This window comes from Sinohyriopsis cumingii, chromosome 4, assembly GCF_028554795.1.
Source record: "Sinohyriopsis cumingii isolate HCF-2022 chromosome 4, ASM2855479v2, whole genome shotgun sequence".
NCBI classification, from domain to species: domain Eukaryota; kingdom Metazoa; phylum Mollusca; class Bivalvia; order Unionida; family Unionidae; genus Sinohyriopsis; species Sinohyriopsis cumingii.
Window position 1 is genome coordinate 133,555,305 of NC_142964.1, and position 16,415 is coordinate 133,571,719.

Consider the following 16,415-nt stretch of genomic DNA (forward strand, 5'->3'; position numbering starts at 1 on the left):
TAAAGGCTGTGCATTAACAGATCATTTGTTACTTCTTTAAATCCCCACATACAAGACTAATATTTACCAGTCCTAACTTGGAAAACTTTGTGCGGCAGTTTTAAAACATATTTATATGGCTACACACGGCATTATATCACAATTGCATTATATCACAATGGCATTATATCACAACAGTATTATATCACAATGGCATTATATCACAATGGCATTATATCATGATGGCATTATATCATTATGGCATTATATCACAATTGCATTATATCACAATGGCATGATATCATGATGGCATTATATCACAATGGCATTATGTCACAATGACATTATATCACAATGGCATTATGTCACAATGGCACTATGTCACAATGGCATTATATCATAATGGCATTATCTCACAATGGCATTATATCATGATGGCATTATATCACAATGGCATTATATCACAATGGCATTATAGCATGATGGCATATATCACAACAGCAATAAAATTCCATACATTTTTTCATAGATTTAATATTGTAGCCAGCCAAACATATTGCATTTGCAGATGTTAAAGACTGACTGACTGATAACTTATGTTAACAAATGTTAAAAAGTACTGTTTTTACTCTTATTGAATTTTCTCTTAAAATTTTATAAGATTTAAATTGAAATTAAAAAGATTTTATTTTGCCTGTTGTTTTGTATGTAAAAAGGACAAATATAGCAATAACAAAACAAATTTTAACATATTTATATTTAGTTTACAAAAAAATAAACCAATTCAACATTATAATAATATCATTTCAACTGTTTCTCTCTGGAACTTTCTATTTAAACATGTAAACATCACTTATTCACAGAAATGTTTATGATTACACATCCAGTATCCCCAGTAAAAGTTTATATCACTTCTGCTTTGATACAAACAGGACACTTAAAGGCCATCTTTTGTGTCCACTCAAGCATGTATGGTTAAATGATGTTTTGTTCCCATCCCGAACTCCCAGATTTAAGATAGGACTGGATTGCTAAATATAGATGTTTTTTCTGCATATTTTAGAAAATTAAGTTTAATAATAGGTTTTAACTGTAGGTTAAAAGCTGAAGATCTTAAAGCAAGCAAACTGATTTAGTGTTTGAAAAAGAAATGAAGTCATATTGACATGGTGTTTTTACTGCAGTCATATCAACATGGTGTTTTTACTGAAGTCATATTGACATGGTGTTTTTACTGAAGTCATATCGACAAGGTGTTTTTACTGAAGTCATAATGACATGGTGTTTTTAGTGAAGTCATATTGACATGCTATTTTTACTGTAAGACTTATTATGATGTCTAGTTGATCCTAATTGTGTTGCTGCTCATCCTTAATAATAATAATAATAATAATAATAATAATAATAATGATAATAATAATAATAATAACAATACTCATAACAATAATAATAATTTTAATAATAAAAATGATAATCATAACAATAATGCTACTAATAATAAGAACTTATAGGAGATGACTCAATAAGGGCAGTTCCATTTAAACATACATGGTACCCAGTGAATGCACTGTTTCAAAAATATATGCCAAGGTAATTTGATTTCACATAGTTCATATTAAACTGATAAGAAAATTCTTAATTGCATCTATAGTTGAGTACCCCACATTAAAAGTGCTTTGTCTGGATCCCATGTATGTTTTACTGGAACAGCCCTAATTACAATTCTATTCTTCCTTGAGGCCTTGTGCTTAAAGTGTGTAAACATTATATACAATATTTACAACATAATATAAAGTGTTGTTGTATTATAACAATAATTAGAAGTTAATCATATAAGAAAAACCATTTTCTTTAAAGAACATTAGATTATCACACTTTTCGATGTTTTTAGGAATAATGTTCCATATGAAAGCACATGATGATTGCAGAAACGTTTTGAAGGTTTCTAATTTTGACTTGGGAAGTTGAAATTTCCCATCAAGAACAGATCTTAATCCATATTTAGATGAGTTTGTTAGGAATAATTCCTACAAGTTTTGTGGAGCAGTACCTTGAAGACACATGTACACTAAAATGCTTTTTTGGTAATCAATCTTTGTAGATAAATCCAGCCATTTCAATTTATTGAAGAGAGGCTTGCATGGTGCATCAAATGTTTTTCCAAGTACGATTCATGCTGTTCTGTATTTGTAGTTTTTAAAGTCTGTCAATTTTGTCTTTGGAAGAGTTTCCCCAAATATTGACACAAAAAGTGGCAAAATATAAGCATTATACTAGAGAATCCTTGTTTCGCATGAATTTATTTTTTATCTTAGAAAGTAACGTAATTTTTAAATACAGAGCTTTATTTACTGTGTCAACTTTGTCATTCTATTGTAGAAATCTGTGCACATGGACATTTAAAAGTTCTTGTCTTGCTACAGTCTATGCTTAAATCTGAATGTGTTTGGCCTTAATGCCATTGTGAAACAGTTATCAGCATGCATTTTCATTTTTTTCTATTTATATATTTTTTATCATATCAATCTTCAGTTTTATATATCAACACAGTGTTTTCACCTAAACTGTTTTTTGATGGCTCCTTGGTCCTAAAATGAAAATGATGCTGACCTGACATCCTTTGTGGCCACTATGGTGGCCATCTTGTAAACCTTGCTTTGCTATTGCTTCTAAATAGATAGACTTCAAAAGACTTCTTGGGATATCTGATTGATCCTGAATGAAAGTGGCCTATCTTGGACATGCGGTATGGCCACTTCAATTGCCAGCTTGAAAGTTATTGCTACTCCACCTATGTGATGCTATTATCATAGGGTTTTCACTAAAGTACTTTATTAATGTTTAATTGGTCATAAATGAAAATGGTGCAGGTCACACATCCAGTATATGTATTCTGCCATAGCAGCCATCTTGAAAATGCTTGTTATTACTACTTCTGTGCTGGATATTATATCAACATAAAGTTTATAATACAAGACATCCTATGATTTCTAGTTTTACTTAAATCAAAATATTGCCACTAACAGCTGTTGATCCACATTATTCCACAATAATGATGTGTAATAAAGTGGACTAATGACCCTTGATTAGCAGATGAGCAGGATACAGCATAAAATCACATTTAGGTACTTTTTTAAAAACTCTATAATAAGGGGAGAGTACTGTACTATCCATGGCATTTGCATCCACTCATCGACATATATACACTTGTAAAACCTCACAAAATCTCAACCTATCTTTCTTCCTAGGTCCTGGGCAACAGTTTGGTGTGGGTTTCATAGCACCTGATACCTGCAGAGGGTCCCCGAGAGTCTTACTCTCTACCTGCATACATGTGCATTAGTTGTACATTCTTTATTAAGCATTTGCGTTTAACATTTTGTGCACACTATCAATATTGTTATACCTGGAATCATGAAATTTGGGAAGGAGATGCACCCTCATCTCAAAAGAAGGTCACTGTGGCCCATATTTCATGCTTAGTTCAAGGTAGTAAAATTGTATATTTTCGATTTTTATTAAGGTTAGTTCTTACAAGAATCTGCAAACTAGATGATTTTATGCATCTCTGTTAGTACCATACCCTTACAAAGGAGGTCACTATGACACAATTCACATTTTACTGGCATAGGTTAAGTTTTTATGGTTTACCTAAGGACCAAAAATTATTTATTGCACCTTGTATACATAGTATTATAACCGGATTCATGCAGCTTGATGTGAGCATGCATTTTGATAAGTATTACACCCTCATTACTGTTCATTGGCTTTAGTTTAGTTTGTGATTTATGTTTCTCAGAGCTGTTTACTCCTCTAGATTCTCTGTATTTTGTATGGGTGAAGCCTGAAAATGCTCACTATGGATCGTTTAGGCAAGACTGACTAAGAAAACATGCAACACTTGTTTGTGTGCCAACAAAAACTGTGCATGCGGTAACAAAAATGAGTACTTTGTGACTTAGAACAGACAAGGAAATTAATCTTTCATTAAGAAATTTGACCAGATGGCATTCATGTCTCTCTGAAGTTATGTCCCCTTACTTGACAACAATGAAAAAGCTGCTGTCATGCATTGAGGAACTGGACTTTCATTGTTTTTAGATAGTGTAAGACAGTTTAGAAAATGACAAAAATGTAATTTACTTTTAAATTGATTGATTAGGTCAGCACCACTTTCTTAAGTCATATATATTTATATGATCAGGCTGTGAAAGCTACTTGTTAAATTATCATGTTTTTTTGGTAACATGGAAACCTTCACAAGACAATAAAATTTTATCATTGTTCCCATCACTGTTTATTTTACAATTCTTTTCACCCTATTATTCTTTATTCTCTTAAGATCTTTTGGAGAATAGATGGTCCCCAAGATGTAATCCCCGATGTTCAGCCTCGTAATGGCTCAACAATAATTGCAGATGAAGAGAGGAATGGAAATATTGTGATCCAGATTCTCCCAGATGATGTTCCAGAACTGACAGAGTCATTCCGGCTAGTTCTTACTAGGGTAATTGGTGGAGCTGAGCTAGACACTCAAAATGTTGTCTCCTTATTCAAGATCAGGTATGTGACAGAGATTAATGGTACATGTCTATGGCATGATACCCCAGTGCTAGACATCACTATAATTTGCCACACTGCAGACATCCTAGTGATATGACTGAAAAATTGTTAAAGCTATGTTAAAAATCCAAATCACAAATACACACACAGGGATTAATGCTCTTATTTTGTCTCATTTTTTAAAATCAACAAACTATAAGAGATAATGTTAGAGATTGTTTATTTATTTTTCCCCATGCACTTAAATGATGACAGACTTGAGGAGAAAAACATGATACAATAATCAGACATTTCATAATACAGTATTTTGGAGATCTAGTTTTAGTTAGGCACACAAAGAATGTTTTCTCAGAATCTTTGCTGGTGAATGAAGTCAGAGGTCACATAAATATGATTTGTGAGGTTACAGTGGTGTTAGGTATATACATGCATGTTCAACTAACTACCAGATTATAAAACCTGAGGCATTTATAGAAATCCATTGATTTTACATAAATACAGTTGCTCTATGGGATCATTGCATCCCAGATGTAGACATTCTGATATTTTTCACATCATCAAAATCAGATATTAATGTTAACATGGTTTTTAAATTCATTAAGATAGATGGGTCCTATTTAGATGATAAACACAGTTTTTAAATTCACTGAGATAGATGGGTCCTATTTAGACGATAAACACCTTTTTTTTAATTCACTGAGATAGATAGGGTCTATTTAGATGATAAACATAATTTTTAAATTCATCAAGATAGATAGGTCCTATTTAGATGATAAACTTGGTTTTTAAATTCACTGAGATAGATAGGGTCTATTTAGATGATAAACATGATTTTTAAATTCACTGAGATAGATGGGTCCTATTTAGATGATAAACACGGTTTATAAATTCATTGAGATAGATAGGGTCTATTTAGATGATAAACTTGGTTTTTAAATTCATTGAGATAGATGGGTCCTATTTAGATGATAAACTTGGTTTTTAAATTCATTGAGATAGATAGGGTCTATTTAGATGATAAACTTGGTTTTTAAATTCATTGAGATAGGTGGGTCCTATTTAGATGATAAACATGGTTTTTAAATTCATCAAGATAGACAATCCAGTTATCAAAATAATAATTATTTAAATGTATCATGATTTTTCGTACATATCTCTTTGTTATTTTCAAAAAAATCAATTAAATTATCAGACATAAAATTTCTACTAAGAAGATTTACATTTGCAAAAAGATCAAAAATACCATGTTGCCATTTTATTTGATTTTACAAAAATTAATAATTGTTGGTGAAAAAAATACAAAGGTTGATGCATAAGCATTGGCGCCAGTAGCATAGGTCAAGAGGGTGTCACATGACCCCCCTGAAATCATACTGCAAATATATATATATATATATATATATATATATATATATATATATATATATATATATATATATATATATATATATATATATATATATATATATATATATATATATATATATATATATTCTGACAAGTTTCATCACGCAAATGAAACTGAAAAAATTTCACATGATTCAGTTCAAAATGCTTAGTAAATATCAGCCTTAGTTTTGGACTGCTTACTATACTAAGTCTCCCAGCCATGACTGACTGACCCCCCTTCTTCAAAAAATCCTGCGGGCACCCATGTGCATAAGCTGTCTTATTCTCTTATGGTCATTACAATATCTACTGGTGTTTATTGACAAATGGACAAAGGACTTCACAGACCATACCTTTAAGTATTATCACTAATTCTCCTTATTAAATCTATCACCGTAACAAAACACCATGTACATTTTAAAATGAGTTCGGAAGCCATTTGATGTTTTCTTATCCCAAAAAAATTACATCTCAGTACAAGGTAAAGTGAAGACCACTGACCATTGGTCAACTAGTCTTATTGTTTCATTAGTCATACAAACAAAAAGTATGAAAACCTTGTCATTTTCCATCATAAATTTGAAAGTCACGGACTCTGTTAAATCGATTTATATATATACATATACTATCTTTTAAGTGCTTGCTCAGTTTTGACTTGGATATAATTAACATTTTATTGCAAATCTATTCTACAATTTACCCTGCTATTACCATTATTGGCGAGTTCGAGTAACAAGTAATGCATATGTCCTTATAACATCTGCTGTATGGACAACGGCTTCAATAGCACATTGACAGATTTTCATTTCCCTAAAGAGAGCCTCATTTCCCTACTTGCAGCCTCGCTGATTTGACCTCTTCTGTCCATTCTTGCCCTCAATCTAGTTTCAACTGGATGACCAAAACACTAAGCATGTTTAATTACCGTGTTAACAACACTGCATAACCATGTGGTTGTTGTGACAATGTAAATCGTAATTAATACAAGAATGAATTGTTGATTTAGCGGTGTTTATTGATAATGGAATATAGTAGGGTCATAATACATGAGGATTATCACAATCGTCAGGTAACTGAAAATAGTCTTTTTTTTTCTTTGCAAAAGTTACAAAATAAAAACCACCCTGAATAAATACGGTCTTGTGCACTGACAAGTTTTTTTTCATCTATCTCTCTCACACACACATGCATTCACACATTCATGCACGTTAACTAAAATGTTATTTCTAGTTCTTTATTTATTTTATTGCAATATGATAATGAGATTATTGTTGCTGTAAAATACAAGTTGCACTTAATTTCTTAACAATGTGGACTCATATTGTTGCATACAATTTACCAATAAATAATACCCATAACTAGTACATGTTCAAACCATCTTAGTATTTTGCCAACATTACACAACATAACAGCTACATATGCTCTAAATGCAGATGAGCTTGCACACTGAGACATAATCCTTTCTCTCTCTCTCTCTCTCTCTCTCTCTCTCTCTCTCTCTCTCTCTCTCTTATTCACTAATAACAACAAAAATCTTTTTGAGTACTTTATTTGTTATTGTAATTAGATTCTTGACTTGAGACCAGAATGAGACAGAAAATATATGTTTACTTTGTATGTTTGTACTGTTAGGTTGTTGAGTAGCATGTGTTCCGAAAAACTTGTTCAGGTTCGATGCCTTTATTTTTCGTACCACCAAATGATAATTATTTATTTTACATTTAATTTTGTGTACACTGAAATTGATAATTATTTTTTCGTGTACAAAAAATTACATGGAATATATTAACACAGTTTTTAAATTCATCAAGATAGATGAGGCCTATTTAGATGATAAACACAGTTTTTAAATTCATTGAGATAGATGGGTCCTATTTAGATGATTATTAAGAATTTGCAAATTAAAATAAAGTGTTTTTTCTCACAATATAGAATGTATTATATGCCCAGCAATGTACAAAATGTAAAGTCAACAATCAGATTAAAAAGACAATATTGCAGATTACCTTTCTCATGGCTTATGTTCATTACTGTTGATTTCAGGGACCCATCCTTCCAGTTGCTATTAAGACCAGATGTATCTTGTTTCAGATTCAATGATCAGCCACATGGACTGTTTGGGATAATACCACAGTCCCAGACAGTACTTGTTGACCCTACAGAGCTGACCCGCTTCCTAAGGGTGAATTTTACTCGACATGCTGGAACATTTGGCAGCGTCATCCTGACATTTAAAATCAAGTATGACATTGTAAGTCCACAGCATTTCTAATACAGTGTACACATTGTTCATGTGACTTTCTACTTTTCATTCAAAATCATTACTTGATTCATCAAAATGTTCTATGTAATTTTTTGATCCATTTTTTTATTTATTATTTATTGACAATTTTTTATATCATATTGGTATTCAGATGAATAAATTATGTGGTTGATTGGTCATTGATATAGTTTTGAAACAGAATGTTTCAGGTTTGTGCTCCAATGGGCAATGGTGATTGTCCTCTCACAGTGCTGTATATTACATTTTTACAATGATGAATATCATTCTTCACACAATGCTATATATCACATTTTTACAATGCTGTATATCACATTCTTCTCACAATGATATATATCACATTCTTCTCACAATGCTGTATATCACATTCTTCTCACAATGATGTATATCACATTCTTCACACAATGATGTATATCACATTTTTACAATGCTGAATATCATTCTTCACACAATGCTATATATCACATTTTTACAATGCTGAATATCATTCTTCACACAATGATGTATATCACATTTTTACAATGCTGAATATCATTCTTCACACAATGATGTATATCACATTTTTACAATGATGTATATCACATTCTTCACACAGTGCTATATATCACATTTTTGCAATGATGTATATCACATTCTTCACACAGTGCTATATATCACATTTTTGCAATGATGTATATCACATTCTTCACACAGTGCTATATATCACATTTTTGCAATGATGTATATCACATTCTTCACACAGTGCTATATATCACATTTTTGCAATGATGTATATCATTCTTCACACAATGCTATATATCACATTTTTACAATGATGTATATCACATTCTTCACACAGTGCTATATATCACATTTTTACAATGATGTATATCACATTCTTCACACAGTGCTATATATCACATTTGTACAATGATGTATATTACATTCTTCTCACAATGCTGTATATCACTTTCTTCTCACAATGCTGTATATCACATTCTTCTCACAATGATGTATATCACATTCTTCACACAATGCTGTATATCACATTTTTACAATGATGTATATCACATTCTTCACACAATGCTATAAATCACATTTGTACAATGATGTATATCACATTCTTCTCACAATGATGTATATCACATTCTTCTCACAATGATGTGTATCACATTTTTACATGCTGAGTATCATTCTTCACACAGTGCTATATATCACATTCTTGAAGGTCAAACAAAATGTATGATTTTAGTGACATCACAAAAGCTACACTAGTTAGGGAACCTGGAACTACTCTTACAATAAATAATCATCAGTTAGAAAATGTTAAACATGAAAAACTTGTTGGTGTGTCTGTAGATAATAATTTACAATGGGATAACCATATTGATAAGCTTTGTAAAACAGTCATCCAAAATTGTCATACTCTGCAGAAACAAGAATATTTTCCTATTGAACCTCACAATCTAAGCTACAATTCATATATTCTTCCAACAATGGATTATTGTATGCAGAAACTGTGCCAAATCTCAGCTTGACAGGATTTATAAACTTCAGAAACAGGCAGTGCCCATTATTTTAGATGCAGCTATTGATCGTCCTTCATTGTTTTCAGAGCATTGTTTACAGAACTCAAATGGTTCACAATATATGACAGGATATATTTTCACAGAGCTGTTCTTGTATATAAATGTCTACATTGAACTGCACCAGAGTATCTTCAGGATTTATTTAGGCCATTTTCAACACAGTACCAGTTGAGATCAATGTCACATGGAAACTTTCAAGCACCAAGACCAAGAACAGAGCAATTAAAAAAAGTTTGCAGTACTCTGGTACAGTTCCATGGAACAAGTTTCCACTTTATGTAACATCTGCTGAAAATATTACAGTATTTAAGAAGATGTATGTGCTTCTAATAAATTATGGTATTTAGTATTTTAAAACTGAACATGTTAAATGAACAGTAATTACTGTTATCTTTCATATAACGCACATTATTTTATATTCTTAACTGTGCATCAAGGGAGAATAGTCCTTGACTAAGTGAGTCACCTGCTGTAACTAAAGTTACCTTTCATTATTATTATTATTATTGTTATTCATATATCACATTCTTCTTACAATGCTGTATTTCACATTATTCTCACAATGCCATATATCACATTCATCTCACAATGCCAAATATCACATTCATCTCACAATGCCAAATATCACATTTGGCTCACAATGCTATATTTCACATTGATTGTGGGTTTCGGAGTCAACCTGCTTTTTATGGTCTTCCTCTTGGATTTGGTAGATAGTAGATAGGGACAGTGTGAACCTCATTAATCCATTCATGCAAACCACTAAATTTTGCAAATGGTCTTCCAATGCATCTTATCAGAGCTGAGTTATATTTTGATCCATGAGTAACCAAAATATAAACAAGCCTTGTGCTGTCTTTGATGTATACCAGCTTGTATTGCAATGCTTTGATGTATACCAGCTTGTATTGCAATGCATTGATGTATACCAGCTTGTATTGCAATGCTTTGATGTATACCAGCTTGTATTGCAATGCTTTGATGTATACCAACTTGTATTGCAATGCTTTGATGTATACCAGCTTGTATTGCAATGTTTTGCCCAATTTGAATGAAATAGAAGATTGAAGAAGTTTCCTATGTGAAGTTTGAATATAATTGTAGGGTGCATAAGGTTCTAAAGAATGATAAACATTGAAATCAGAGATACTATTTAAACTTCCTCTTGCATTACAGCCCCAGTCAGGGATCTTGCTGGCCCTTAATGATGGAACTGTGACATTTGAGTCAGGTCAGGCATATCGTGTGGTGGACATTCTAATAGAGGGGACAGGATTCCTTGAGATTGGAACCACTTTCTCCTTGTCTTTGATAGAGGTCCAATACCTGGGCTCAGGAGGTAAAGATACAATAGTGGTGTGAAATAGTATTTCATGTTTGTCTTGAAGGCCTGGGATCAAGATTTTACAGCCCTTTTTATCTGTCCATCTTTTTCTTTGTAACCACTTTAGCTCTGCAACCCTTACACATAATTGGATTCCATTTGTTATGTGACTTGCCTATTATTGCAAGATATGTCTTTCAAAAGTTTTGTTTTTCAAGTCCAATTTTAATTGAATTATTGCATTTTATATCATTTTCTTATATCCACTACAGCAGATCCATGTGACCTGCATGGCTCAGGAACCATTCAGCATAATTTGATGCAGTTTGGTGTGTACATTGTCTGTTAGACTTAGATGTGCTTTTCATGGGTTCTGTCTTATCAATGAACTAATGGCCCTTAACAATTAACTTAATATCTTCACATGGGATCTTACAATTAACTATGTTATGATGCATTTTGATGATGAACATTGTCAAAAAAAATGTCATATCCTTTTATGAGTTTCAGCTAATTTAGAAGAGTTATGGCCCCTGGTTGCTGTTCCTCTTTACTTTATTTTCCACATTATAACTTTGTCAATATTTACTGAATTTTATCCAGATTTTGCATATAGCTTCAGATTGATGAGAACTTGCATAAATTTGATTTCCTGCAATTGATATTATCATCTACTGGAGTTATGTCCCCGGAATGCCCATCATCCTGATCCAGATTTCTGCATCGTAGCTTTACTATGCTTTGTTGGTTTTCAATCAAATTTGGCAGACAGCCTTTATACTGACAAGTCATTGAATGAGTATAATTCTAGCATTCATCAACATCATTTACAGTAGTCAAATCCCCTTATTGCCTTCCAGTTACTTCGATTTCTGAAGCAAACCTTTTAAAAGTTTTGTTAGTTTTCATCCAAACATCATATTCTGCTTGATGGAACCTGGAGTTTTCCAAAAGAAGTTCTCCTATTTAAGACCCCACTGAGGACATTGTTCTCAGTGCAGTCATTTGTGATGTAGCTTTATTTTTAACTGGTCATGCCTTTAGATTATGTTATTAAAATGACTGTTCTTTTCATGGTGTCATTTGTGTCATAGTCATCATACTTATTAGCATACATTCATCACCATTATCATCAAAAAATCATCTTTCTAATTATCATTGTTACTATTATAATGTAGATATCAATGTTTTCAGTGAAAATGTTCATAAATAATCTGAATTGGTTAAGTTTCATAAGCAGCCTTACTGTTGTTGAGATAAGAAGCTTCCACTTCTTTGGTATAGAAATAGACATTGCTTAGGATTGCCAAAATCTTGTCTGCAGATCCCACAGTAGTATTTTCATTTTTTGGGGGGAAAAAACAACGGAGGAAAAGGCAACATATTTGGGAGGAAACAATTAAGATAATATACAATAAAGGGCTTATCTTTTTCATTCTAGTGACTGATCCACCCAAATTCCAAGCAGGAGAAACAGAAGCCAAAGTGGTTGTTCCAGCTGTGGCTGCCAACAGTAAAGTTGGTTTCCTAGCAACAGTGGCCTCAGTTGATGAAGGTATTTTACAAAGTGCAACAAAATGAATTGTGCATCTGTTGTTAGATCACCTAACCAGTGAGGTATGGTATCGCCCAGCATCTGTGGTGTGCATCCATTAACATTTGGAATTTTCAACTTCTTCTGAAAAACCACTAAACCAATCTCACCCCAAGCTTGTAGAAAGCATCCTGACATGAACGACATTCAACTTCTCCTTTCTTTAAAAATAATCAACTGACTTTGATGAAATTGTGCAGAAAACACCCTGGTCTGAAAGGCGTTCAGGTCTTATTGAAACTTTATTTTGCCATCATATAAGGCTGTTGTTACTAACAATATAAAATCTTTAGCAACAGCTTCTAAAAAAAATGCATGATGAACATTTTTCAGAAAACTGCATTGCTTTAAGACCTTTCAGATTAATAAAAACAATACCAAATTCACCCTCAAATATGGCCACTGTTACTTAACTAAAACACATTCAAACAACCTTATCTCTTAAAAACTGCTCAACTGAATTTAACCAACTTGGACAGAAAGCATCTGACAGATCCAGATTTCCAGGTCATTTGGAAGCTGTCAGCCAGGTGAGCACTCTATTATTTTGAAGAGAATTACTATGGAACTAATTTCAAAGGTACTTTAAAATGAACTACACTTTACTTTTAAGATGCATATGATAACTTGTGTGTGTGTGTGTGTGATTATGTTAGAAAATTTAAATTTCAACTTTTTGTTTATTTAGTTTAACTATATCAGATAAAATCTAATTGTGCAGTTTTGTGCTAAAACATTAATACATAAAACATACTTTGGCTGCCCTGGGGCTACTTAGTAAGTATACATAACTGGGGTGGGGTGTGACGGGAGTACAAGAGGTATAGTTTAACCTTGATATCATATTACCATTGATGTTTTCCATCTAAAGAAGCCTAGCAGGTGAAAGCCAGTATAGACGCTGAACTATAAAGTAGCCAAGATCGTCTAGGCAAACTGGGGCAGCAGGGGGTCAGTAGGATTATTTGTTATATGCTCATTTGTTTCTCTGTTAACTTTACATTATCAGAATTGTTCAATATTTTACGATATTGCACACATTCATATTGCACCCACGCACTGGACACTTGGCCCAATAGCATATTAGGAACTACTTTGTAAACAAATCATGTACATTCACATAGTAGACACAATATGTTTTGGTTGATTAAATTTGTTTCTGAATGAACAAAAGCAGATGTTTCGTGGACTGCAACATACCAACTCTTTTGCTACATTCCACGTTAACTTTTTGATATATGAATATACTGTTGGGGAGCCCAGTAGGATTATATACTACTTGAACTTACCTGTTGGGGAGCCCAGTAGGATTATATACTACATGAACTTACCTGTTGGGGAGCCCAGTAGGATTATATGCTACATGAATTTACCTGTTTGGGGAGCCCAGTAGGATTATATACTACTTGAATTTACCTGTTGGGGAGCCCAGTAGAATTATATACTACTTGAATTTACCTGTTGGGGAGCCCAGTAGGATTATATGCTACATGAATTTACCTGTTTGGGAGCCCAGTAGAATTATATACTACATGAATTTACCTGTTGGGGAGCCCAGTAGAATTATATACTACTTGAACTTACCTGTTGGGGAGCCCAGTAGGATTATATGCTACATGAATTTACCTGTTTGGGAGCCCAGTAGAATTATATACTACTTGAATTTACCTGTTGGGGAGCCCATCAGGTTGACTAAGAAGTATTTCAAACTGATTAATTACTCCATTTACAGAAATGTTAATACATACCTCCAAGAATGCTTTTTTTAATCAGACTCCTAATCATTGTCTTGTTTGGGGTCAAAGTTCAAGGAATTGAATTAAAGACCAGAACAGGAGAACAAGTGTTGATAATGTGAATAAGATCCCAAGACACACACATGCACACATACCATGTGCCAAATTTCAAATTTTGCTCCTATTTATACTCTTCAGAAAATAGTCATGTGACATAATTTTAACTAATCATTGCTTGTCCATGATGCCGAGCAGGTCTGATGGTGTCGAACAGATACTCTACAAGCTTAGTACCGTATTTTCCGGCGTATAAGTCGATGCGGAGTATAAGTCGAATTGACCAGTTTTGTAAATTTTCCATCCTTCGTCCATATATAAGTCGATTCGGAGTATAAGACGAGACCAGGTCAATAACTTGGCTTTGTATTTTATACTACCGTTAGTAACTTCCGGTTGCATGAATATTGATGGTATCGTTGTATGATATTCCATATTACCGGCAATCGTGAAATTGCATTACTGATGCTAACATGCTTGTGATTTTACATCTGAACTGCTATATTTTGTTATCAATTGACACAGCTGAATAAACAGTCCCTGCTTGTCTTATTATAATTGAAAGCACATCCATGTTGTAGTTCATTTTATTACCTGTAGTTACGAACGTAACTTATACAAACTTGTCATTTTCTATCGTAAGTTTGAAAGTCACGGACTCTTAAATCGATTCGTATATATATATATATATATATATATATATATATATATATATATATATATATATATATATATATATATATATATATATATATATATATATATACTATTTTTTAAGTGTTTGTTCTGTTTGGACTTGGATATAATTAACATTTTATTACTAATCTATTCAATGCTATATCCCACTATTATCTTTATCGGCGAGTTCGAATACAAAGTAATGGGTATGATCTCTTGTCCTTATAACAAATTTTGTATGGACAATGACTTCAATAAAATGTTGACAGATTTTCATTTCCCTAAAAGACGCCTCATTTCCCTACTGGCAGCCTCGCTGATTTGACCTATTCTGTTGATTCTTGCCCTCAATCAGGTTTCAGTTATAGCCAAAGCACTAAGCATGTTTAATTACCGTGTAAATAACACTGCATAGCCATGTGGTTGTTGTGACAATGTACATCGTAATTAAAACAAGAATGAATTGTTGATTTAGTGGTGTTTATTGATAATGGAATATAGTAGGCTCGTAATACATGAGGATTATCACAATCGTCAGGTAACTCAAAATACCGTCTTTTTTCTCTTTGCAAAAGCTACAAATAAAAACCGCCCTGAATAAAAGAACGATCTTGTACACGGACAATTTTTTTCATCTCTCTCTCTCTCGTGCACACACACACAAGCACGCACGCGCTCACAATATATCTGATTTTAGTTTAGTTTAAACCATATTTGTTTTAATTATGATATCCATTGCAACAAGAGCCACATGGCTGTGCATGCTATGAAAAGATTGATCAAAATATACCGAACTCATTAAAATGTGCCCATACTATAGCAATGAAAACAATGCTCATGGCTAAATTCATTATTTACATCTAGAGAAGGGAGTGGGCATCATTTCCTGTTGTACTTAATCCCATTGATATTAAAAACGGGTAGCGTAATTGATGCGGATTAATGATAAAGAACAATGGGGTACCGGCAATATGGTAACTAGTATCGGTAGCTAAAGCCAATATCAAGGTCTAAACAATTGCAGCAACTGGCTTTGATTGTTGTTGGAAACCAAAGACCAATTTATCAACAACCGGTATAATCAAAGAGAGACACCGAATCGTCAGCTGGTTAAGAATGAATATAGGTGAAGTGTTGACATTACAATTTGCTTTAAACTGAATTGCGAAACTAAAAATCATGGATCACTGATGATCTGTGAGTACTGGTAGTCCATCTATATATCTGATTTTAGTGTAGTTTAAAC

General features: G+C 32.8%; 1 protein-coding gene across 1 annotated transcript in view; it reads left to right on the forward strand.

The window, feature by feature from the left end:
• Positions 1-16,415, forward strand: part of LOC149802116 (adhesion G protein-coupled receptor V1-like) — a 513,020-nt gene that overhangs the window by 387,282 nt on the left and 109,323 nt on the right. Inside the window, exons 81-84 of the mRNA XM_089956897.1 lie at positions 4,322-4,542; positions 8,023-8,182; positions 10,957-11,119; positions 12,546-12,659. Of these exons, the coding sequence (XP_089813023.1) occupies positions 4,322-4,542; positions 8,023-8,182; positions 10,957-11,119; positions 12,546-12,659 (658 nt within the window). The remainder of the gene's footprint in view (positions 1-4,321; positions 4,543-8,022; positions 8,183-10,956; positions 11,120-12,545; positions 12,660-16,415) is intronic.